The sequence below is a fragment of the Bombina bombina genome, chromosome 2 (assembly GCF_027579735.1).
Source record: "Bombina bombina isolate aBomBom1 chromosome 2, aBomBom1.pri, whole genome shotgun sequence".
NCBI lineage: Eukaryota > Metazoa > Chordata > Amphibia > Anura > Bombinatoridae > Bombina > Bombina bombina.
In genome coordinates, this window is record NC_069500.1 from 510,330,537 (window position 1) to 510,357,861 (window position 27,325).

The 27,325-nt window shown below is 37.1% G+C and overlaps 1 protein-coding gene across 1 annotated transcript in view; it reads right to left on the reverse strand.

Annotated features, from left to right (window-relative positions):
• TARM1 (T cell-interacting, activating receptor on myeloid cells 1) overlaps positions 1-27,325 on the reverse strand; it is a 109,451-nt gene that overhangs the window by 13,994 nt on the left and 68,132 nt on the right. The window contains exons 5-7 of the mRNA XM_053702275.1: positions 20,500-20,802; positions 13,527-13,628; positions 6,706-6,746 (exon numbers count right to left, since the gene is read on the reverse strand). Of these exons, the coding sequence (XP_053558250.1) occupies positions 6,706-6,746; positions 13,527-13,628; positions 20,500-20,802 (446 nt within the window). The remainder of the gene's footprint in view (positions 1-6,705; positions 6,747-13,526; positions 13,629-20,499; positions 20,803-27,325) is intronic.

Sequence of the window (27,325 nt, forward strand, 5' to 3'; positions counted from 1 at the left end):
CTTTCTCCCAACTACGTGTCTGGTGTGTTTATTTCTATAGCTATAAGGTATAAGACAAGTCGTAAGATGGAATAGGGGGTTAAGACCTTATGAGAGTGGATGGCCCTCTAGTGGGTCTGTAACAACATTAAGGGATTACCAACTTGAAGTCTGGAGAAGTGCTAGGGTAATTTTTGTTACAATGTTGCAGGCGAGGAGGCGGTGTTTTGTGCTTACCTTTATAGGGTCCTGCAGCACTGTGTACGGCCTCTTTCTGTTCCAGACTTCGAGGAGAAAGTTTTCCCCGCCCACCCGGCCCCTGGAAGGAAGGAGAATGGCGGCTACGATGCGGCAGCATTAGGGTGAGTGAACCCGGCCGGGGCAGGTTTAATTGAGCTAGCCTTTTGTGAGCCTGGGTTGTTAAGATAGCCACCCACCCACATCAAGAGGGTTGTACGATTCGCTTGATGGGGGGTGCCTTACTGGGTTGGGTGGAGATGCCCTAGCTGGCGGGTGGTCAAGGCCCTGGGGAGCGGGCACAGAAGGAGAAGAGTGACGGTCAAGAAAGGGGAGGGGTTATGCCCGCCTAGGTGCCGGCCTGGGGGATCCCCTCCCTTGCGAGTACAGGCTGAAAATCTCTTATTTCCACAACTCTCTTTTTGTGCCAATGGGCGTGAACAGCCGGGTGTCACGCTGCAAACACCGAAAGGGGCCTTGACCAGCTGCTGATAGGGGTTAGGTTAGGGTGAGATGCCGCCAACTGATTGTTTAACGAACTTGTTGCCAAGTTTGGAAGTTAATTTATTCAAGTGCCTGCTATGGTATTAAATATCATCGCAGGCACAAGTTAACCGTTTATGTTAAATAAACGTGACCGTGACTGGTCTTTGTTCTTTCTCCCAACTACGTGTCTGGTGTGTTTATTTCTATAGCTATAAGGTATAAGACAAGTCGTAAGATGGAATAGGGGGTTAAGACCTTAAGTGATACTCATACTCTTAATGTTTGTGATGTGCTGACAGGCCTTGCAAGTGTAGCAACCCCCCACCTATTTTATTCCCTTCTAAATCCCTTTGCGTTTGCTTTATTTCATTTTAATTTCATTTTAATTTTTAACTCACTGGGTGCTAAAATGGATTTAAGGTTTTTTTGCTTTTTGAAAACAAAATTTGTATTAATCCTATAATAGTCTTCTTTCAGAAGATACCAATACTTTTTAATATTTCTTTTTTTAATTGTGCCATGATCTGCATGGTAATCTGTAATACATTTAATTTTTATTTTATCTGTGGTTTCTTTAATTTTTATTTTATAAATTATCAATGTGTCTCTCTCTGTATTTTTAGCTTTAGTAATGGCCTTTTGTATATTCTCTTCCTTATATCCTCTCAAATTAACTTTATCAGCTAAAATAGCTACTTAATTTTAAAAATCATAAATTCTAGAGCAATTTTTGCGTATACATGAGCATTGTCCCATTGGGATATGTTCCTTCCACCGTGGTGGTGTAATGGTGTGGGTGATATTTTCTTGGCACACTTTGGGCCCCTTAGTACCAATTGAGAATTGTTTAAATGCCACAGCCTACTTGAGTATTGTTGCTGACCATGTCCATCCCTTTATAACTACAGTTTACCCATCTTCTGATGGCTACTTCCAGCAGGATAATGCACCATGTCACAAAGCTCAAATCATCTCAAACTGGTTTCTTGAACATGACAATGAGTTCACTGTACTCCAATGGCCTCCACAGTCACCAGATCTTAATCCAATTGAGCACCTTTGTAATGTGGTGGAACGGGAGATTTGCATCATGGATGTGTAGCCAAAAAAAACGCAGCAACTGATTGATGCTTTCATGTCAATATGGACCAAAAGGTCTGAGAAATGTTTCCAACACCTTTATGAACCTATGTCATGAAGAATTAAGGCAGTTCTGAAGGTAAAACGGGGGCCAACCCAGTACTAGCAAGGTGTACCTAATAAAGTGGCCAGTGAGTGCGTATATATATATATATATATATATATATATATATTAAAAAAATATATAGGGCGGGCTCAACCATGGGACCAAGAAGGGTCCAATGGATCCAGGCAGTGCTTGACAAGATGCAGCACTTCAATGACTAAGTCAGTCACTGTCAAACTAGGCCACTCCTGTCCTCTGTCTCCGTGGGGTAAGTCACAGGCTCCCAGCAGGCATAACCACATTATGCACAAAGACACAGAGCCGCATCTCTTACCTAACTTCCTTCCCACTTAATGCACAAGCATTGGTTGTATGCAGGTATGCTGGCAGGCCTAGTAAGGTTAGCGTCCAGTCTAATAGGTTGATATGCTAATCATTACTGTTACTTCTGGGGGGTGTCATTTTATTCTCGGACCCAGCAACCCAATATCTTGAGCAAGACCTGCTGAGAGCTAGCTCCTGATTGGTGGCTACACACATTTGTCTCTTATCATTGCCTCACCAGATGTTTTCAGCTAGCTTCCAGGAGTGAATTTATGCTTTGAAGTTGACTGTAATTATGTGCTTAAAGGGACACTTAACAATAAATACATTTCATGCACCTCCCTCTAATCATGGATGATGTCATTATGGAACCTAGGTTACACTGCAGTTATATGAAGGAGAGTCACTGCACATGGGAAAACAAGTTATTTCACTACAGGAATGTAGTGAAAGATAGATTTCAATATGTCGGCACCCATGACTACATGGAGGCGGGGAATAGCCTCAATATTTAGCTTAAAAAGGGATAGATTACAAATGGAGCACTAATTTATCACACCCACAAATGGGCAAATTTCCCCGTTTGTGGGCGTGCGATAAATAATGAGCCATTACAAGAGTCTGGTTACTGCTACTGCAAGGTTGCAGTAGCAATTAGCGCTTATAAAATGAACCATAGATCAGATGTCTAGTTAATTTCATAAATGTTCCCCAAATGCCCCCAAAATATAGTGGTGTGTATTTTATTAAAAATATAAAAATTGTAGCATTTTTATTCTTTAATAAAATAACTGCACCAGGCAGTTTTTGGAGGCTAAAGTTGGTGAGTGTGGGGTGTTAGGAAAAAAAACGGCACTGAAAAGTGCCTTTACATTGTGGTCTATGGGAACTTTGTGTTACAAGTAAATATATATGTATTGTATATTCTTATATACATATATATTTATGTGTTAATATTATATATACACATACTAACACATAAATATATATGCATATAAGCATATACATATATATTTACAATTTTCTGCCATTGCTGCACAACTTACCCCCTTTGCTCTGCTTTGGTGCTGTGTATGACAATATGAGAACAAGACTCACATTGGCGCTTATGGAAGTGCGCTCTAGTGAGCGCAATGCTTCCCAGAAATGTGAACATGAGCTTGTGTTCGCATTGCTGTCAACTTGTAATACCAGTGCACATTACTGTGCGCTGGTAATACTCAGTGGAGTGCAAGTATCACTTTCAAGAAAACAATATTTAGGGTTCCACTTGTAATTTGGTCCAAAATTTATTTAGTATGTAAATGTACCTTTAATCCCTTTGCAGGTGTTAAACACATAGTTATATGCAAGTGTTTTACATCCTTTAAAGGGAAGGCAGCACTGGTTATTAGACCTTATTCAACAAATATCATAGTGTCGATCCAAAATATACTTTTTTGGAAGGAATATGTCAGGTAGAGTATAAAATTAAAAAAAAAAAATTTCTCAGGCAAAAACAAACAACTCTGCAATAACTATAGACACATCTCATTATTAATTTAGGATATTAAGTTGTTCACCAAAATCTTAGCAACCAGACTAAATGATTTAATGCCTAAACTCATACACCTAGATCAAGTAGGCTTTATTCAAAATAGGGAAGCCCCAGATAATATTAGAAAATTGATCAATCTCATAGACTATACCTCAGTTAACAAGGTGCCTTCTCTGTTTCTCTTGTTGGACGCAGAGAAGGCATTTGATCCTGTAAAGTGGGACTACCTAAATTCTGTTCTGGAGATCATTGGGATCTCAGGGAAATTCTGTACCGTGGTGTCTTCAATTTACTCACATTCGTCAGGTTATGTTAAAATCGCAGGTTATAAATCTAAAGCCATGCTCATATCTAATGGGAAAAGGCAGGGGTGCCCGCTTTCTCCATTACTCTTCCCACTTTGCATAGAGCCATTAGCAGCCCACATCCGACAAAACAAAGATATCTCAGGGATTCATGTAAATAATACAGAATATAAAATAAGCCTTTTTGCTGACGATGTCATTTTATTTAACACTAAACCCATGATATCCCTCCCCTAATATAATCTACTATAAACTAATTTGCCAAAATCTCAGGAAATAAGATTAATCAAGATAAATGTGAAGCCTTAAGCATTAATCTGCCACAGCATACCAAGAAATTGCTTGAGCTCAATTTTAATTTTGGTTGGGCAGAACATGGCATGAGATACCTGGGAATCTTACTCGCTAATAAAATAGAACACCTGTATAGGATCAATTATCTCCCCATACTCTCACAAATAAAAAAATATGTTGGTAAGATGGGATAAATTGAACATATGGCCAACTGATAGCAATTAAGATGGCTATACCTCCAAAGCTATTATACCTATTTAGATCCCTTCCTATCAATGTCCCAATCAATGTATTACACAAACTTCAAAAAGACAAAGGGGGCAATTTAACAAACTGTCACCAGCCCCAATGCATCTGTTTCTGCGCGAGCCTTCAGGCTCTCTGGAAACAGGAGTTAAGAAGCAGTGGTCTTAAGACCGCTGCTTCTTAACTCGTCCACCTGCTCTGAGCCACGGACAGCAATCAACCCGATCAGATACGATCGGGTTGATTTATACCCACTACTAGCAGTCAATTAGCTGCAAATCTTCAGGGGGCGGCATTGCACAAGCAGTTCACCAGAACTGCTTGTGCAATGATAAATGCCGACAGCGAATGCTGTTGGCATTCAGCGATGTCTGTCGGACATGATCCTCTGAGCGGACCATGTCGGACAGACCTTTATTAAATCAGCCCCATAGTCTCTTTTATATGGAAAAGACAAAGGCATAATGAAGATTTTTTTCCGATATACAAATTGCTTTGGTCTGACAGACCTCATAGACCCCAGACTTGGCGGATTTTTACATCCATTTCCCATACTATCTCATTATGGGATTATCCTTTAATCAAAACTCCAAAAATAACCTTGTCTTATAACTATGATCAGAACAAGTGGGCTAGCAGAGGCCTTTACTGAATTGTAGACACATTACAAGGTCATACATTTTTATGTTACATCCAATACAAAGAACTTAATTTACATGATCAATCTAATTGGTTTCAATACCTTCAGCTTCGAGCAAGGGCATTCACAGTTTTGGGTAGAGATACACCTAATGCAGATACTTACCTAGAACACCTTTGTCTATCTACCAATCACATATGAGGCACTATCTCTAAACTATATCCACTATTTAATTTGCCCACCAAAACAGCCAAACTCTACTTTATGTGTAAATGGGAGTAATTTTCAATTTTAATTGACCAACAAAAGATGGTATGATATTCTGAGTCAGGGCTCGTCTTTCTCAGTTTGTGCTCATCTTAAAGAAAATTATTTAAAGGTTGCATTTAGGTAGTACTTTCATCCCTCCAGATTACATTCTGTAGATCAATACAAAACAAAATTTCTTAGAGGATGTGGAGACAAGGGCTCCTACGCACATATGTGGTGGCATTGCCGACATGCAACCAATGTGTGGTTTCAGACATCTAAATTGCTAAGTAACTTATTTAACAAGAATATTAAACTATGCCCTATACAGGCTCTTCTCTATAAACCGATTCTGGTACCAGAGCCAACAAACTTGCTGCTTTTATATGTACAATTTGAAACTAGTTATAGCTCGCTAATGGAAAACAATAATTTCTTTATTCCAAATTGTTGAACGCAAGATCACATTTTACTGTAAAATGAGTAGTGCCTTTGCTGATATTCTAGATAAAATAGACCAATTTCTCTCACTGGAATATATACATTCAAATGTACAAGATCCCTTGTAGGCGATATGCATACTATTGGTAATATTCAATTATACCTAAAATCAGGCTGAACCTTCCTATATTAGCTGATTCTGTTCCTACATTGTATATGTTCTCACTGTATTATATTATTATCACATACACCTTGTCACTACTCTTACTTGGGAAAATTTAAATGAGTTAATGCTATGTCTAATATTGGTAGAGGTGAGGCCTCATTGTGGGTGACATGCCCTTTGGCTTTAATTAAAACCAATTAATATCAAAATATTTGCTTTGTGTATACCTAAGACCCTGATACAAAATATCTTCAGATGCTTATCCTGTTATTACTGACTACACCAAGGCCCTTGATGTATCTTGACTAAATACTGTTACTTTCTTCCTTTTTTATGTATATTTTTTCTTGAAAATATTTAATAAAAAATATTTCAACTTAATTTTTTTTTTCCAATTAACTTCTAATATCCAATTTACTTTGTCCTCATGATATTCTTTGTGAGTAGTGTACATTTTTCCAAAGCACTGTATGGTTTTTTTTGGAAGACGCTTCTTGATCACAAGATGGCAGCAGTGTTTGTATAACATTGATAAAAGGATTCTTGCACAAATTTATAAAAAAAAAAAAGTAAAATAGTTGTCTAACTTCTGTTTTGCCTTTTGCATTGACTTACTTCAGAAGATTGCTGGACTTCAGGACCACTTAGTGTTATATCTATAAACAAAAAATAAAAAAATCAGAAAAAGAAAATCAAGAAAAATGTAGTATTATGTTTATTACTGACCAATGCAGGTATACATATACATTTATGTTATAGAGGTAAAAAAAATAAAGGAATTTTTCTTTTTAAACATTCAAGCCCTCCCCTAGATGATAAAATTCAGATTAAAAAAAAGATATGCATATATTTAACCCTTTGAGTGCTAAGCTGAATTTAATCTTTTTCTGTTTTTTACTATTTTCCAAAAACTTTTTTTTTACTTTTGTATTTTTCCCCCAGATCCCCAAGACTTATACCATTGGAAAAGTTAGGCGATTACCTTTCCAATTGTGGGTCTTGGGGGTCTGTAGCTGCTTAGATCCCTGAGATACAGGTTTATAAGCAGCATGCCTCCTTTCCCTATACTTTGTATTGACAATTTGAAATAAAGTTTTGCTGTGACGTCATAATCATAACATCATTGCGCGTGACATTACCACACGTAACGGGAAGCCCCGGCGATGCCTGTCACTATGAAGGCCCGATCGCCGGTGTAGGAGCGGGTGGGGGCCCCCAGATTGCAAAAAAGGTAGTTGAGTGCTAATGATGGCTCTGAGCCGTCATTAGCACTCAAGGGCTTAAGAAACCCATAGGTAAGGTCATAATTAGTGTGGTCTCAATATTTTTGTTACCTATCCATTTTAAACTCTATCAGTTAAAGTGCTGCATTTTTATTAGTCACTGAGATTTTGTTTTGTTATATATGTTAGCTGAAAATATATATTTTTTGCTTTATAAATGATGAACAGATTTAAAATTTCTCCTATGAGCCGTGCAGCAGGGTAGGCGCCGGTGAGGGTATCATGCCTTCATGGCTGCATGGCCCATACGAGAAAGTGGTGAGCGCAAAATAAGGTTGAAGGGAAACATCCGGTGTGTGGACTGATCCAGGTATGATACCTGACATGCTTTTTAATGACTTATCTGTAGTGAGTACACTTTTATTTGCGTAGCTCATCTGTTAAATAAATCTCTGCACTTAGAGTGGGTTTCACTCTAGGTTTATTTTTCATTATCACAGTTTTCAATGTACAAGGTGGTCCTCAGAGAAACTCCTTCATTACAGAGAGCAGCACAGACCAAAGTGCTAACAAATCGACCATAGACCAAGAGTAACAAACTGATAATTGACAATACTTTAACAATCACTATGAACAATTATTATTCTTTACTGCTAATATTTGCATATACCACCAAGAGGACTGATTTTGAATCAATAAAGTGCAGTCCTCTGTTTGATGCATCATATAGGAATCATCTGAGTTCTTCGGTTTGGTTTGGTTTTGTTCTTAATTTTATTTTTAATTTACAAAGGGAGTGCCCCCCCCTTGTTTTTAAGACATCTCATATTTTCCTCATATTTTACTTTTATAATTATATTATTATACAATTTCTTTTTTTATTATTGTGATTTCAAATTAAATAATTATTTGTGAGTGCAGATACTCCTTCCATACTTTCCAGTTTTGAAACATAATAACCAGCATACATAGGCCTAGATTTGGAGTTCGGCGGTAGCCGTCAAAACCAGCGTTAGAGGCTCCTAACGCTGGTTTTGGCCGCCCGCTGGTATTTGGAGTCAGTGATTAAAGGGTCTAACGCTCACTTTTCAGCCGCGACTTTTCCATACCGCAGATCCCCCTACGCCATTTGCGTATCCTATGTTTTCAATGGGATCTTTCTAACGCCGGTATTTAGAGTCGTTTCTGAAGTGAGCGTTAGAGCTCTAACGACAAAACTCCAGCCGCCTGAAAATAGCAGGAGTTAAGAGCTTTCTGGCTAACGTCGGTTCATAAAGCTCTTAACTACTGTACCCTAAAGTACACTAACACCCATAAACTACCTATGTACCCCTAAACCGAGCTCCCCCCACATCGCCGCCACTCGATTAAAATTTTTAACCCCTAATCTGCCGACCGCCACCTACGTTATACTTATGTACCCCTAATCTGCTGCCCCTAACACCGCCGACCCCTGTATTACATTTATTAACCCCTAACCTGCCCCCCACAACGTCGCCGCCAGCTACTTAAAATAATTAACCCCTAATCTTCCGACCGCAAAGCGCCGCCACCTACGTTATCCCTATGTACCCCTAATCTGCTACCCCTAACACCGCCGACCCCTATATTATATTTATTAACCCCTAATCTGCCCCCCTCAACGTTGCCGACACCTGCCTACACTTATTAACCCCTAATCTGCCGAGCGGACCTGAGCGCTACTATAATAAAGTTATTAACCCCTAAGCCGCCTCACTAACCCTATAATAAATAGTATTAACCCCCTAATCTGCCCTCCCTAACATCGCCGACACCTAACTTCAATTATTAACCCCTAATCTGATGACCGGAGCTCACCGCTATTCTAATAAATTGATTAACCCCTAAAGCTAAGTCTAACCCTAACACTAACACCCCCCTAACTTAAATATAATTTACATCTAACAAAATAAATTAACTCTTATTAAATAAATGATTCCTATTTAAAGCTAAATACTTACCTGTAAAATAAATCCTAATATAGCTACAATATAAATTATAATTATATTATAGCTATTTTAGGATTAATATTTATTTTACAGGCAACTTGGTATTTATTTTAACCAGGTACAATAGCTATTAAATAGTTAAGAACTATTTAATAGTTACCTAGTTAAAATAATAACAAATTTACCTGTAAAATAAATCCTAACCTAAGATATAATTAAACCTAACACTACCCTATCAATAAATTAATTAAATAAACTACCTACAATTACCTACAATTAACCTAACACTACACTATCAATAAATTAATTAAACACAATTCCTACAAATAAATACAATTAAATAAACTAGCTAAAGTACAAAAAATAAAAAAGAACTAAGTTACAAAAAATAAAAAAATATTTACAAACATAAGAAAAAATATTACAACAATTTTAAACTAATTACACCTACTCTAAGCCCCCTAATAAAATAACAAAGCCCCCCAAAATAAAAAATGCCCTACCCTATTCTAAATTAAAAAAGTTACAAGCTCTTTTACCTTACCAGCCCTGAACAGGGCCCTTTGCGGGGCATGCCCCAAGAATTTCAGCTCTTTTGCCTGTAAAAGAATAAATACAATACCCCCCCCAACATTACAACCCACCACCCACATACCCCTAATCTAACCCAAACCCCCCTTAAATAAACCTAACACTAAGCCCCTGAAGATCTTCCTACCTTGTCTTCACCATCCAGGTATCACCGATCCCTCCTGGCTCCAAGATCTTCATCCAACCCAAGCAGGGGGTTGGCGATCCATCATCCGGTGCTGAAGAGGTCCAGAAGAGGCTCCAAAGTCTTCCTCCTATCCGGCAAGAAGAGGACATCCGGACCGGCAAACATCTTCTCCAAGCGGCATCTTCGATCTTCTTCCATCCGGTGCGGAGCGGGTCCATCTTGAAGCAGGCGACGCGGATCCATCCTCTTCTTCCGTTGTCTCCCGACTAATGACGGTTCCTTTAAGGGACGTCATCCAAGATGGCGTCCCTCGAATTCCGATTGGCCAATCGGAATTAAGGTAGAAATTTTCTGATTGGCTGATGGAATCAGCCAATCAGAATCAAGTTCAATCCGATTGGCTGATCCAATCAGCCAATCAGATTGAGCTCGCATTCTATTGGCTGATCGGAACAGCCAATAGAATGCGAGCTCAATCTGATTGGCTGATTGGATCAGCCAATCGGAAAATTCCTACCTTAATTCCGATTGGCTGATAGAATCCTATCAGCCAATCGGAATTCGAGGGACGCCATCTTGGATGACGTCCCTTAAAGGAACCGTCATTAGTCGGGAGACAACGGAAGAAGAGGATGGATCCGCGTCGCCTGCTTCAAGATGGACCCGCTCCGCACCGGATGGAAGAAGATCGAAGATGCAGCTTGGAGAAGATGTTTGCCGGTCCGGATGTCCTCTTCTTGCCGGATAGAAGGAAGACTTTGGAGCCTCTTCTGGACCTCTTCAGCACCGGATGATGGATCGCCAACCCCCGCTTGGGTTGGATGAAGATGTTGGAGCCAGGACGGATCGGTGATACCTGGATGGTGAAGACAAGGTAGGAAGATCTTCAGGGGCTTAGTGTTAGGTTTATTTAAGGGGGGTTTGGGTTAGATTAGGGGTATGTGGGTGGTGGGTTGTAATGTTGGGGGGGGGGGTATTGTATTTTTTCTTTTACAGGCAAAAGAGCTGAAATTCTTGGGGCATGCCCCGCAAACGGCCCTGTTCAGGGCTGGTAAGGTAAAAGAGCTTGTAACTTTTTTAATTTAGAATAGGGTAGGGAATTTTTTATTTTGGGGGGCTTTGTTATTTTATTAGGGGGCTTAGAGTAGGTGTAATTAGTTTAAAATTGTTGTAATATTTTTCTTATGTTTGTAAATATTTTTTTATTTTTTGTAACTTAGTTCTTTTTTATTTTTTGTACTTTAGCTAGTTTATTTAATTGTATTTATTTGTAGGAATTGTGTTTAATTAATTTATTGATAGTGTAGTGTTAGGTTAATTGTAGGTAATTGTAGGTAGTTTATTTAATTATTTTATTGATAGGGTAGTGTTAGGTTTAATTATATCTTAGGTTAGGATTTATTTTACAGGTAAATTTGTTATTATTTTAACTAGGTAACTATTAAATAGTTCTTAACTATTTAATAGCTATTGTACCTGGTTAAAATAATTACAAAGTTGCCTGTAAAATAAATATTAATCCTAAAATAGCTATAATATAATTATAATTTATATTGTAGCTATATTAGGATTTATTTTACATGTAAGTATTTAGCTTTAAATAGGAATCATTTATTTAATAAGAGTTAATTTATTTCGTTAGATGTAAATTATATTTAAGTTAGGGGGGTGTTAGTGTTAGGGTTAGACTTAGCTTTAGGGGTTAATACATTTATTAGAATAGCGGTGAGCTCCGCTCGGCAGATTAGGGGTTAATAATTGAAGGTAGGTGTCGGCGATGTTAGGGAGGGCAGATTAGGGGTTAATACTATTTATGATAGGGTTAGTGAGGCGGATTAGGGGTTAATAACTTTATTATAGTAGCGCTCAGGTCCGCTCAGCAGATTAGGGGTTAATAAGTGTAGGCAGGTGGAGGCGACATTGAGGGGGGCAGATTAGGGGTTAATAAATATAATATAGGGGTCGGCGATGTTAGGGCAGCAGATTAGGGGTACATAGGGATAACGTAGGTTGCGGCGGTTTACGGAGCGGCAGATTAGGTGTTAAAAAAAATATGCAGGGGTCAGCGATAGCGGGGGCGGCAGATTAGAGGTTAATAAGTGTAAGGGTAGGGGTGTTTAGACTCGGGGTACATGTTAGAGTGTTAGGTGCAGACGTAGGAAGTGTTTCCCCATAGGAAACAATGGGGCTGCGTTAGGAGCTGAACGCTGCTTTTTTGCAGGTGTTAGGTTTTTTTTCAGCTCAAACAGTCCCATTGTTTCCTATGGGAGAATCGTGCACGAGCACGTTTTTGAGGCTGGCCGCGTCCATAAGCAACTCTGGTATCGAGAGTTGCATTTGCGGTAAAAATGCTCTACGCTCCTTTTTTGGAGCCTAACGCAGCATTTGTTTGAACTCTCGATACCAGAGTTAATTTTATGGTGCGGCCAGAAAAAAGCCCGCGGAGCGTTAACAGCCCTTTTACCGCCAAACTCCAAATCTAGGCCATAATTTTTAAATAAAGCAGAAAGACCTGCAGTGGATTAAATGCTTAAAGAATATCATGAGAACTTGTGGAAGAACTTTAGACACACCCAAAGAACATCCCTGTTAAGCCCACTTCTGTGAAACTCTTTGGTATTGTACATTAAATATATTTTTATCCTGTGTACTTTTATGGCATAATTTAAATTTGCATTTTGGCATATGCTTTTTGTATATACATTTGAATTTGTATTATTATTCCAACTTTAATACTAGATTAGTTTATGTTAGTTAATAATTTTGCTTAATACTTTCAATAAGATTTATTTTTATTAAGTATGTGTCATATTCAGAAAGTAAGAGACACCTCTTAGTGAGATTCACAGCTCACAATGTAGAGTTTACCTTCCAGAATCCTCTTAACAACCTTGTAGCACTAATGATAGTGTAAGGAGCTTTTCTCCTCCAACAATATTAAAAACATTCTCCCTTAGCTGGCATACAAGCCCTGGTTGTCTTGTAGCGGGCGGTCATAGCCACATTTTTTAGTACAGGGTCAATAAGCTGATAGTCCGTCTAATAGGTGGGATGGTGTCACTAGGTCATTCCCTGGTGGTGCCCCACCCCACAGGTCTGTTGACTGCAGATCCTCTATGGCATCTGTGACACAACAACCTCACTAGAAGCCGCCCATACCTAGAACTGGGCCCTGACCTTTAGCTGTACAGGGTTTAGCTATGGCCTCATATGCCGCCACCAGTTGTTAATTGACTTAGTTTAATTTTGAAATGTTGAAATGTTCAAAATCAAAAAAATGAGACAATTACATGGTCTTTCAACCAGCTCCATGTCTGTCTTTTTGGGGGTCAATATTCAGTTCTGGTTATTTAATTGGAAGACACAAATGGGAGCTTAGCCCTAAAGATTTATTTTTTAGATAATTTTATCTGGGTGAGTAGCTTGTTCACAATTGTACAACACATACTATTGAACCATATAAAATAATCCTTATGTTAGAACCCATTTTGCTGTTTTGTCATAAACTGCCTGTAAAGACCTTACCTTTTCTTGCCAACATAATCCAGTATAGGAGGAAAATGATGATGATTAGTACAGTAATCCCAGCAGCCACTGCAACTGTTATCAGCCAGAGAACAGACCCAGCTGTGGGAAACAATAAGAATATACTGAATCAAAGGATAACTGGAACTGAAAACATTATAGACTAAACAGGTAAACTACATCTCCTCACTGCTTCCAAACTTTACTGTAATATCCTGTATTAACGTTATGTTTGTTTTATCAATTAACTTTACCTTTCTCTCCACTATAATCCTCTTAGATATTACACTCATTCAGTGTATCTAATGAAAATGCATTTGGAACATTAAATGATGGTGAAAAAAAACAACAACAACTGTATGATGTAAACCAAATTAATCAGTTACTATCCAATCAGAAGAATGAGGCCTTACATCTGACAGTAAGTAAGCCATCTTAATCCCAATTGGTTAATTGGTTAAACAATCTAGAATAGGCCCAGACTACAAGGATGGGGCTGTGAAACACCTTGCTGCTTTGGCTGGAAAACACTGGAGATAAAATGGAGGTAAAATTGGAATCAAGATTAAAGTTGAGAAAATAACTTACGGTGAGAGTATTTCTGCTATTTAATAGACATTATACACTTACTGCCTATGGTAATTATTCAGTTATTTTACCTGAATACTACTTTCATTTGACTCCAGTAAAATACATGTGTTGCTCCTTAATATTCTTGCTGATTGTAAATTTGAAATAAAATTGTCAACTCATGATATTGTAAACAAATACTAATCATCATAACACAGTGCAATATTACCATTATCAGTCTTTGGATACTCTTAATAACTTTATATAGCCCAGCTTTCATTATTACTTTGTAGATACTTTGCATTTTAGATAGATGGATATTATATTTGTTATAATTTTTAATGTTTGCTTCATCTATGTTCATTTTTAACTTTGAAAACTTAGATATCTGTTCAAATTGTCCATAATTTGACTATACCTCTTACAGCTGTGCATTATGCATCTATAAATTAAAAGAAAATAAATTGGACCAGATTACAAGTTGAGCACTAATTAACACTAATTAACAATCCATTTTGTTCCATTTATTGTCAGCCTTCGGGGGCCTACTGATTGGGGGAGCGTGGTGATAGTGCTATCACATATCACTGTTTAGATAGAGATGCACATTGTTTTTTATTAACATTTTATTTTATTGTATAAACACATAGGTCAGTTTGTTTTATATGACGTGTTTAATAATATTGTAATGGGTTAACATCTGGGTTATCTATATGGTATAGCCTCCTGTTCTTTGCACACGTTCTCCAGGGATTGGTGACCGCAGTGAGGGAGGGGCATACAGGTCTTTATAAGTTTGTTCATTTGCACTTTTGGGTTGTCAAAAGAAGGGACGTTTTAGGTCCCGAAACGTCCCAAATAAAAAAAAATTCACACAGATATCCAAAGTCCAGTGAGTGCTTCACTTTGTTCCTTTGTTTGGCAGTTGTAGGACAGTGGTGAGAGTGCATATCCCTTCTGAACTTTTGCTTATATATATATGTATACTGTATGTATGTATATATATATATATATATATATATATATATACAGTATATATGTGTGTGTTTGTGTGTGCATGTGTATTTTTATTTGTACTGTAATTTTACTGTATATGTACTGTACATATTTAACATTCCAATGTTCTTCACTTACTGGATAATGCACTTTTTATTTAAAATACACACATACAATATATATATATATATATATATATATATACATATTTACACCTAGATTAGAATCCTCTAAGTCTATAGCACAGCCATTACAAGTTTTGAAACAGCCGGCTTGTGCGTGCGATATGGTTGCGTTGAGCTCCATACCGCACACAATACAAGCGCTGTTTTGATGTGCTTGTGCACGCTTTGCCTATAGACATCAATGGGGAGAGCGGGCTAAAAAAAAAACTAACACCTGAGATCACGGAATAAAAAGCTCCGTAACGCAGCCCCATTGATGTCTATGGGGAAAAGAAAAGTTACGTTTAAACCTAACACCCTGACATAATCCCCACATCTAAACACCCCTAATCTACTGCCCCCAACATTGCCATCACCTACATAAAGTTATTAAACCCTAATCTGCCGCTCCCGATATCGCCGCTATAATAAATCTATTAACCCCTATTCCGCCGCTCCCCGACATCGCCGTAACTAAATAAAGTTATTAACCCCTAAACCTCTGGCCTCCCAAATCACTACCACTAAATAAATCTATTAACCCCTAAATTGCCAACCCCCCACATTGCAACAACCTAAACTATATTAACCCCTAAATCTAACCATAAACCTAACCCTAACACCCCCCTAACTTTAACATAATTAAAATAGAGCTAAATTAAACTTAAAATTACAGGGAGTGCAGAATTATTAGGCAAGTTGTATTTTTGAGGATTCATTTTATTATTGAACAACAACCATGTTCTCAATGAACCCAAAAAACTCATTAATATCAAAGCTGAATAGTTTTGGAAGTAGTTTTTAGTTTGTTTTTAGTTATAGCTATTTTAGGGGGATATCTGTGTGTGCAGGTGACTATAACTGTGCATAATTATTAGGCAACTTAACAAAAAACAAATATATACCCATTTCAATTATTTATTTTTACCAGTGAAACCAATATAACATCTCAACATTCACAAATATACATTTATGACATTCAAAAACAAAACAAAAACAAATCAGTGACCAGTAGCCACCTTTCTTTGCAAGGACACTTATAGTGGCAAAGATGTCGGGGAGTGGCGGAATAGGGATTAACTAATTATATTAGTGGCGGCGATGTCGGGAGCGGCAGATTAGGGGTGTTTGCGATGCAGGAGGGGCTCGGTTTAGGGGTTAATAGGTAGTTTATGGGTGTTTATTGTACTTTGTAGCAATTTAGTTATGAGTTTTATGTAACAGTTTTGTAGTTAAAACTCATAACTACTGCTTTTAGATTGCGAAACGGATCATGTCGGTATAGGCCGGAATGCAAGCTTTTTAGCCTCACCGCAAAACTTGAAATGGCTGCGCTATGGAAGTCCCATGAAAAACGTAATTTTTACTTGTGCGGGACTGACGTTGCGTTACAGGCTAAAAGGCTTGCGGTACAGCTATACCGACAAGACTTGTAATAGCTGCTGTGCTGTTTTAACGCTGAAATGACAATTTTTTCAGCGTTAAAACAAACACGCAACTCGTAATCTACCTGTTATTTATTTATATATATAGATATATATATATAATTTATTCATGTAGACATATAGGTATAGATATGTATTTTACATGAACAGTATCAGATATATGTAGAAATATATATTTAATAAAAAGTACATTATTTTCTACGTGAAGAACATAGATAGGTAAAATATGTGCAAAGCGCACTGGGGTTCGAAACATAGGACTAATACAGTCGGGTTAGCGCACATGAAGAATTGTTATCTTCAATGCGTGTTATTGAAAAATTAAATAAAAATTATTTACATTTTTTACATACTGTGAATATATATATATACACACAATATTTGACAGTATACATAATAATATTTTAAATAATTTTTATTAATATTTTTGATTGTTTATATTTAATATTTCACTAATACTCATTGAAGATAGCAATTCTTCATGTGCGCCAACCCGACTGCATTGTGCATATTTTACATTCCTATGTCCTTTACGTAGAAAATAATGTACTTTTTATTTTTAAATATATATTTCTATATATATCCTGTTATATATATATATATCAATTGAAAAGAAAGAAAAGAAAGAAAAGAGGTTTATGATATAACCTCTAAAAAGACTGGGAATTCAGCACTCTTTTTATAGAAAATAACTAGAGCAACACGATGTGCAGTTTAAAAAGAAGGTTTTTAATTCACGCACCTCGCCGGGTGCCGATTAAGCAAATAAATCAACAGATAGAAATACACAAACAACCTGTATCTAAATGGTTAAAAAAGTGCATACATGTACTGCACTAAAATTGGACCGGTCCAAGTGACTGAATAACGCTAGTGATGAAGGAACCAACAAAATTCGTACATATAGTATATGCAAATAATCCACACTAATGAATATATGGAATATATGAAAAACCAGCAGTATATAACACAGACAGAAGTTTTAGTAAACTGTGTTAGCCGAGTATTCTCATATATGCAATATAGGATGTATGTACACAGTAAAATGCAATTTTACAACAAATGAGATTATTATCAAAAATATTGCTACAATGATAGCTACAATGGGTAGCCACTGTCACGATGATATACAAAGTCCCAATGTTGCTGATTAAACTGTTCCAGTAATGTGCATGTACTGACCAAGTTGTAAGTTCAGTTAGAGCTATGAAAATTAAGCTGTAGAGAGTAAAGCGATAGAGTCACTAAATGAGCCAAGGCAAGTGATTATGAGCAAAAGTCAAGCGGCACACAGTGAGACATGCAATGCAGCAAGCAGGAGCAAAAGAAGAAATTTAGCAGCTGAACCATCAAGTGGATATGCAGGAGGACTTTCAAATCAATATACAAATCCCTCTGTCAACTGCAACCACTTGAGCTCATAACTTCATGATCTTACAACAAGAAAATGTAAAACATAGGGCACTTATCAGAGATGTAGGAGAACGCCGGGCATGGACATCCAGGTTCCTCTGTCAACTACACCTTCTGGCGCCCTTCTCCTCTTGTCTTTTCCAGAGTCGCTTAACTTTTATTTATCCAAGTCAGTCTGTTTGAACCTCAATGCACCAATTATTTTGCTCACGTAAGTATCCAGACTCCAAAGTTTGCTTCACTCAAAGTTGGCAGCTCACCACGGCACACCGCTCTGTTCCATTCAGCAACACTGCATATCAGATCACGTGGAACCGGTCAGCCAATGCCGACGCGCGTTTCACCCCCACGTCACATGAGAGACGGGGCTTCCTCAGGGCTGTGTGATCTAACGTGTGTTGGTTCTACCTTTAAACCAAACTAAGTCCGCCCATATTGGAGGTGAAAATATTCTAACATATACAGTTTTAAATATATATTCAAAACACTCATCCTCTTTCAATTAGTAGTAACTATGAGGACGAATACGTAGGTTATAGAATCTCAAGGATTTGGATACGACTATGTAATTTAGTTTTTACTTAATATCACTGTAACGTTTTATGTTACAACATTTACAAAAAAACACGCCATATCCAGTCTTTCGTTCATACCTTTGGGACCAATGGTAGAGAGGTTGAAAATCCACCTACATTCTTTCTGCAGCAGGACTTTATCATTATCTCCCCCTCTACCATTGGTGATCCCTTTATCTATGCCCAGCACTCTCATGCAATCAGGGCTACTGTTGTGGGAGGACTCAAAATGCCTGGCCACACTACTGTTTTTCACCTTGTTCTTTATGTCATCCCTGTGCTCAAGGATTCTATCTTTCAGTATCCTCTGTGTTATATACTGCTGGTTTTTCATATATTCCATATATTCATTAGTGTGGATTATTTGCATATACTATATGTACGAATTTTGTTGGTTCCTTCATCACTAGCGTTATTCAGTCACTTGGACCGGTCCAATTTTAGTGCAGTACATGTATGCACTTTTTTAACCATTTAGATACAGGTTGCTTGTGTATTTCTATCTGTTGATTTATTTGCTTAATCGGCACCCGGCGAGGTGCGTGAATTACAAACCTTCTTTTTAAACTGCACATCGTGTTGCTCTAGTTATTTTCTATAAAAAGAGTGCTGAATTCCCAGTCTTTTTAGAGGTTATATCATAAACCTCTTTTCTTTCTTTTCAATTGATATAATAAAATTAAAATTGGGTCTGCACCAGCTGTTATGATTCTACTTATATGATATTTTTTAAAATAAGTGGGTATTAAGTGTTCTGTCACTAGAGCACTTCTAGCAACACTAAAATAGCAAGTTTCCATTCACAACTTTTTGCTTTCTAATATATATACATATATATATATATTATATATATATATATATATATATATATAATACTGTTCATGTAATATATATATATATGCCTATATATCTATAAAAATAGATATACAGGTATATGTATAGATAGATATATACAAAGAAATATGTATTTACAATAAAAAGAACATTGTTCTGTATGCAACAAACATTGGAATATGAAATATTTGCACACTTGAATAAACGCATTCAGGTCAGCGTGCAAGTATGGGTGTTAGTTTTTTTTCAGTTTGTGCGCTACATTGAAGTCTATGGGGTATATACATTAACGCAATCATTATACTAGCGCTAAAAAAAGTCTCAGTCTAGTAAAGTTAATGCAGGAGAGGGAGTACAAACTAGAGCTACACTCATAATCTAGTCCACACTGATACCAGGAATTCCATTGTTCCTCCTAGGAATTGATTCTCCAATATGGATTAGGATTGTGGCACCACACATGTGAAATCTTTTATTTATCACTAATTTTGTGTTTAGGAACTGTATATATAGAAAGTGTTTATTCAAATTTTAACAAGCCTGATGAAACAGCTTACTATTGTGTTTCCATGTTTGAGAATGAATTCTTAAGAGGAACAATGCATTTCCTGGTTCCAGTTTCATATGATCATCACTCTACTAGCTGACTGTGAGGTCTCACACCAGGGATACAGCACCTGGAGGTTTTATCCTAAATTTTGAAAGGTTTTATTTGACTGTACTATGCAATGTAGTGTCATTGTATGTCCTTAATTTCTAAACTGGACAGTTGTTTAAAACTGTATTCCTAATCTGTATCCTGGAAGTTTAATTTTGACTTGTACCTTTGCTACATATCAGCTCTTTCCAACAAAATGTAATGTATATAATAATCTCCTTATCACTTATTTGTTCCATTTTTAAATTGATCTAAATCAACACATGAATCAGACACAAATAAATCTAAATTCGCAGAATGAATGTGCCATGTACTCACCTATTACTATTATTTCAACTTGATTGCACTCAGGTGAGAGCAGTTTGCGGCCTCCAATCTCTGCTGTATACTGACATGAATATTTGTTGGTAGAAGTGACATTACTCCATTTGGTGACAGTGATTGTCATGCTTGTTTGAGTTCTATTAGAGGATATGCGTTGTATCTCTTGCTTCTCATGCAGGAAATGGAATGTGGTATTCTTGTAATGAATGGGTGCAGTACAAAACAGGGTCACATTCCCTCCATCCCAGATGCGACCATTAGGGGGATCCATTGAAATAAAGGGTGGGAGCAAGGGATCTAAAAACAAGAGATGTTTTTGCCATATATTTTTATGATATCAAGACAAATAAAGAAGAAAACACAGACGACATGGACACAATATGTTACATTCTACAGAAATTAATACATTCTTCTAGTGTAGAAATAGAAATCAGCATTGTATGTAATGGTCAGGGAATTTGAGTGGTTAAAGGGTCAAATTTTGTAGAAAAACTATATTAATTACATCATCAGCGAATGTAGTTATAATGCTAGCTACCCTGCAGTGTTATGTGTTTAAACAACAAGTGAGGATGGTTAACAGCGCTAATAAGATACCTATATAATGCCAACAGAAAGGGAACTCCTCCTTTAAAAAGCTAAGTTCAGATGTTCAAAAAACATTAGGAAATATATTTGTGGCGCTACTAGACCTAAATATATTTATGTGATATCAGGCAGTAGTACTTTGTATGCAGAAGGGGTCAGTTACAAAAGTTACCATAGGAATCAAAGACAAAACGGAAAGGACTTGGAAAGAAAAAGAGACAAAATCGGATCATCCCTGTTTCACTTTCGATGATCATTGGATTTACCCTTTCCTACTTGGAATCCTCTGATGAACTCAGACCCTGCATGAACTTTAAACATAGAGTTATTTTTTATTTTTCTTATGTATATTTGATGCACTGTTTTTATTTGTGTCATTGGTATATTGTGTTTATAACGCAATATTTTTATTGCTTATGCTTTTATATTAAACATACTCCCTGCTTTTGCTACTACACATTTGTAGTTTTTTTTTTTGAACATATAAGGTTTTTCTTCTAATCTAAGTGTTATGTGTTTAACCTCATCTGTGCGGTGTGACCCAGCTGCCAGATGGGTGACGGGAAGTTTTCACTGAGGACCAACAGTTTTTTGTTGTTTTTTGACAGGTTTTTAAAAAATACTTTTAGAAATGACTTTTTTTTTTTCTCATAAATGTCAAGGTTAGTTCCATTTTGCTTTGCAATGTATCATGTGACAATCATCAGCCAATCATAAAATGTATATACGTATATTCTATAAATTCTTGTACATGCGCAGAAGGAGTTGGTGCCTCAGAAAGTGTGCATATAAAAAGAGTATGCACATTTAGATAATGGAATTGAATTGAGCTCTATCTGAATCATAAATCATTTCATGTGAAAGGCTTGTGCAATGCCGCCCCCTGCACATTCGAGGCCAATCGGCTGCTAACAGGAAGTATCAATCATCCTGATCGTATCGGATCAGTAAATTGCAGTTTGCCACTTAAATGATGGACGACTAGTTAAGGAGCAGCAGTCTTACTTCTTAACTTACGTTTCTGATGAGCCGGAAACTTCGGGCGTAGAACGCAGCATCCACTGCTTGTTCAATCTACCCCAGAGGTTTCAAAACCTAGTCAAAAATATTTTTTTTCTAACAGACTGAGATGGATACAAGATAAAAAAGCTTATTATAACCTTATAGAACAAAAATAATTAATTATAATAATGCAAAGCCAATAACCTCATGTACAGTTAAATTTAAAATGTATGGTATTGCAGGGACATTAAAGGGACACTGAACTCAAATTTTTTATTTTGTGATTCAGATAGAGCATGACATTTTAAGCAACTTTCAATTTTACTCCTATTATCAAATTTTCTTTATTTTCTTGGTATCTTTATTTGAAATTCAAGAATGTAAGTTTAGATGCCGGCCCATTTTTGATGAACAACCTTGGTTGTCCTTGCTGATTGGTGGATAAATTGCTCTCCATTGATTGGTGGATTGGTGGATAAAGTGCTGGTCAGAGTCTGAACCAAAAAAAAACAAAACAAAAAAAAAACTTAGATGCCGTCTTTTTCAAATAAAGATAGCAAGAGAACCAAGACAAATTGTTAATATGAGTTAATTAGAAAGTTGCTTAAAATTGCATGCTTTGACATGCCCTGAGATCCGGTGGGAGGAGTTCAGGTGTAAGGTCAGGCAAACACTTGCTCCATAATACCTACCTCCTAATGTGAGCCCCTTACACCGCCGCCATCTATATTACCTACCCCCTAATGTGAGCCGCTTACACCGCCGCCATCTATATTACCTACACCCTAATGTGAGCCCCTTACACCGCCGCCATCTATATTACCTACACCCTAATGTGAGCCCCTTACACCGCCGCCATCTATATTACCTACACCCTAATGTGAGCCCCTTACACCGCCACCATCTATATTACCTACAACCTAATGTGAGCTCCTACCCCGCCGCCAGCTATATTAAAATTATTAACACCTAATTTAATCCCCCTACTCCGCCGCCAGCTATATTAAATACATTAACCCCTAATCTAATCCCCCTAAAGTAATCACCTTTATTACCAGCCCTTAAAAGGGCCTTTTGCGTGACATTGCCTCAAAGTAACAGTTCTATTGCCAGCCCTTAAAAGGGAGTTTTGCGGGGCATGCCCCAAAGAAATCAGCTCTTTTACCAGCCCTTAAAAGGGCTTTTTGCGGGGCATTGTCACAAAGAAATCAGCTCTTTTGCATCTAATATAAATCCCCCTACACCGCCGCCACCTATAATAAATGTATTACCCCCTAATCTAATCCCCCTACACTGCCACCACCTATATTAAATGTATTGACCCCTAATCTAATCCCCCTACACCGCCACCACCTATATTAAATGTATTAAACCCTAATCTAATCCCCCTACACCGCCGCCACCTATATTAAATAGATTAACCCCTAATTTAATCCCCCTACACCGCCGCCAGCTATATTAACTATATTAACCCTAATTATATTAGGGTTAATATAGTTAATATAGTTATTATATTATATATATTAACTATATTAACCCTAATTATATTAGGGTTAATATAGTTAATATATTAAGTATAATAACCCTATCTAACTCTAACTCTAACATCCCTAACTAAATTCTTATTAAAATAAATCTAATTAATATTCCTATTTAAATCTAAATACTTACCTATAAAATAAACCCTAAGATAACTACAATATAATTAATAATTACATTGTAGCTATTTTAGGGTTTATATTTAATTTACAGGTAACTTGGTATTTATTTTAACTAGGTACAATAGCTATTAAATAGTTAATAACTATTTAATAGCTACCTAGTCAAAATAATTACCAATTTACCTGTAAAATAAATCCTAACCTAAGTTACCAATACACCTACACTATCAATAAATTAAATAAACTAAAAATATCTAAACTAAACTACAATTAAATACACTAAACTAAATTACAAAAAACAAACACTAAATTACAAAAAATAAAAAAAGATTTTTTTTAGGTAAGGAGCACTTGGGGGTTAGACTTAGGTTTTTTTAAGGGGGGATTGGGTGGGTAAGAATAGGGGTATGTGGGTGGTGGGTTGTAATGGGGGGGTGTTTTTTTTTTTTACAGGCAAAAGAGCTGAATTCTTTGGGGCATGCCCCACAATAGGCCCTTTTAAGGGCTGGTAATAGAGCTGTTAACTTTTGTAATTTAGATTAGGGTAGGAATTTTTTTTTATTTTGGGGGGCTTTGTTATTTTATTAGGGGGCTTAGAATAGGTGTAATTAGCTTAAAATTCTTGTAATCTTTATTATTTTTTGTAATTTAGTGTTTGTTTTTGAAATTTAGTTTAGTGTAGATATTTGTAGTTTATTTAATTTATTGATAGTGTAGGTGTATTTGTAACTTAGGTTAGGATTTATTTTACAGGTAAATTGGTAATTATTTTAACTAGTTAGCTATAGTTATTAACTATTTAATAGCTATTGTACCTAGTTAAAATAAATACCAAGTTACCTTTAAAATAAATATAAACCCTAAAATAGCTACAATGTAATTATTAATTATATTGTAGCTATCTTAGGGTTTATTTCATAGGTAAGTATTTAGATTTAAATAGGAATATTTTAATTAATAATATTAATATTAATTAGATTTATTTTAATAAGAATTTAGTTAGGGATATTAGAGTTAGATAGGGTTATTATACTTAATATATATATAATATAATAACGATATTAACTATATTAACCCTAATATAATTAGTGTTAATATAGTTAATATATATAATATAATAACTATATTAACTATATTAACCCTAATATAATTAGGGTTAATATAGTTAATATAGCTGGCGGCGGTGTAGGGGATTAGATTAGGGGTTAATCTATTTAATATAGGTGGCAGCGGTGTAGGGGGATTAGATTAAGGGTTAATACATTTAATATAGGTGGTGGCGGTTTAGGGGGATTAGATTAGGGGTTAATACATTTAATATAGGTGGCGGCGGTGTAGGGGTTAAGATTAGGGGGTAATACATTTATTATAGGTGGCGGCGGTGTAGGGGGATTTAGATTAGATGCAAAAGAGCTGATTTCTGTGTGACAATGCCCTGCAAAAAGCCCTTTTAAGGGCTGGTAAAAGAGCTGATTTCTTTGGGGCATGCCCCGCAAAAAGCCCTTTTAAGGGCTGGCAATAGAGCTGTTACTTTGGGGCAATTTAACGCAAAAGGCCCTTTTAAGGGCTGGTAATAGAGGTGATTACTTTAGGGGGATTAGATTAGGGGTTAATGTATTTAATATAGCTAGCGGCGGGGTAGGGGGATTAAATTAGGGGTAATTAATTTAATATAGCTGGCGGCGGTGTAGGGGGATTAAATTAGGGGTTAATAATTTTAATATAGCTGGCGGCGGGGTAGGAGCTCACATTAGGGGGTAGGTAATATAGATGGCAGCGGTGTAAGGGGCTCACATTAGGATGTAGGTAATATAGATGGCGGCGGTGTAAGGGGCTCACATTAGGGGGTAGGTAATGTAGATGGCGGCGGTGTAAGGGGCTCACATTAGGGGGTAGGTAATATAGATGGTGGCGGGGTAAGGGTCTCACATTAGGGGGTAGGTAATGTAGATGGCGGCAGTGTAAGGGGCTCACATTAGGGGGTAGTTTAATATAGCTAGCGGCGGGTAGGAGCTCACATTAGGGGGTATGTAATGTAGCTGGCGACGGTGTAGGGGGATCACATTAGGGGGTTATACTTTTAATGTAGGTGGCGGCGGGGTCCGGGAGCGGCAGTTTAGGGGTTAAATACTTTATTAGGGATTGCGGCGGGGGATCGCGGTTGACAGGTAGATAGACATTGCGCATGCGTTAGGTGTTAGGTTTTATTTAGCAGTTCCCAGTTGACAGGTAGATAGACATTGCGCATGCGTTAGGTGTTAGGTTTTATTTAGCAGCTAGTTTAGGGAGTTACGGGGCTCCAATAAACAGCGTAAGGCTTACTACGGCTGCATTTTGTGGCGAGGTGAAAATGGAGTAAGATTTCTCCATTTTCGCCACGTAAGTCCTTACGCTGTATATTGGATACCAAACTGCGGGAGTTTGGTATACCTGCCTATGGCCCAAAAAACTACGGGCGAAGGCAGAAATATACGAGCGTAACTTCTAGGTTACGCCGTATATAGGATACCAAACCCGCGCAAATTTTGGCGTCGCCGGCTTCTGCGGGTCGAGGCCCAGGGGTATAATCTTGCAATCAGAGAAGGAAGGGGTAAAGAAAGGGGAAAAAGAAAGGAAAGGGGGGGGATAAATATTAAGCATCATTCTTCCTGGGATTTTTCAGAAAAGGAAGGGGAGAGAAAGAGAAGGAGAAGGAGGGAGGAGGGCAGAAAGAGAAAGGAAAGAAAAGGACAGGGGAAAAAAAGGAGGGAAAGAAAAGAAAAAAAAAATGTTACTGGTACTTAAATAAGCAGGGCATTTAATCCATCTTAGTTTTGGTAGATACTAAAATAAATTTAAATATAAAGTAACTTGGTATGTCTCAAATTGAATAAGAATCGCTAGCTTTAATATAGAATTCACTTCACAAAATAGCTAATTTACACATTTCTTCACTTATTTACGTCCTTCCCCGTTTCGCCCCCCACGATTCACTTCCCGTTTTTTTTTTTTTCTTTTGGGAGCATAAGTACCCCACACCTTTATTGCACATTCACTGGCACATGGATAAATGTTTTACTACTCACACTAAAACTCCCCCCTCTACTATGGCAGGGAGGCAAAGAGAAAAAAAAAATAAGGCCACACCAGAAACCACAATAGACACTCATTCCACTAGCACTAACATTTCACAGATAAATCAATCAATAGACTTGCAAGCCCTAGTCACTAGTATCTCCCAAAGCCCTGACACCAAAACTTGATATTCTCAAAAACAAAATCAAACAAGATATACATGCACTAACAACTGAATTCCGCCAGTTCTCAAACAGACTAACAGAAGCAGAACAAAGAATTTCTGACCTGGAAGATAATATGATAGGTCATAATTCTAAGTTAGACACTATAAATTCTAAACTAACAAAAGCTCAGTCAAAACTATAAGACCTTGAGAACCGTGCTAAAAACTTTAGAGTGATAGGGATACCCGAAGAAAAACAATATGAAGATCTTGATAAATTACTAACGGTAACATTGCCACAACTATTACAAATCCCTCAAACTCACCAGCGGATAGTGTTAGAGAGAGT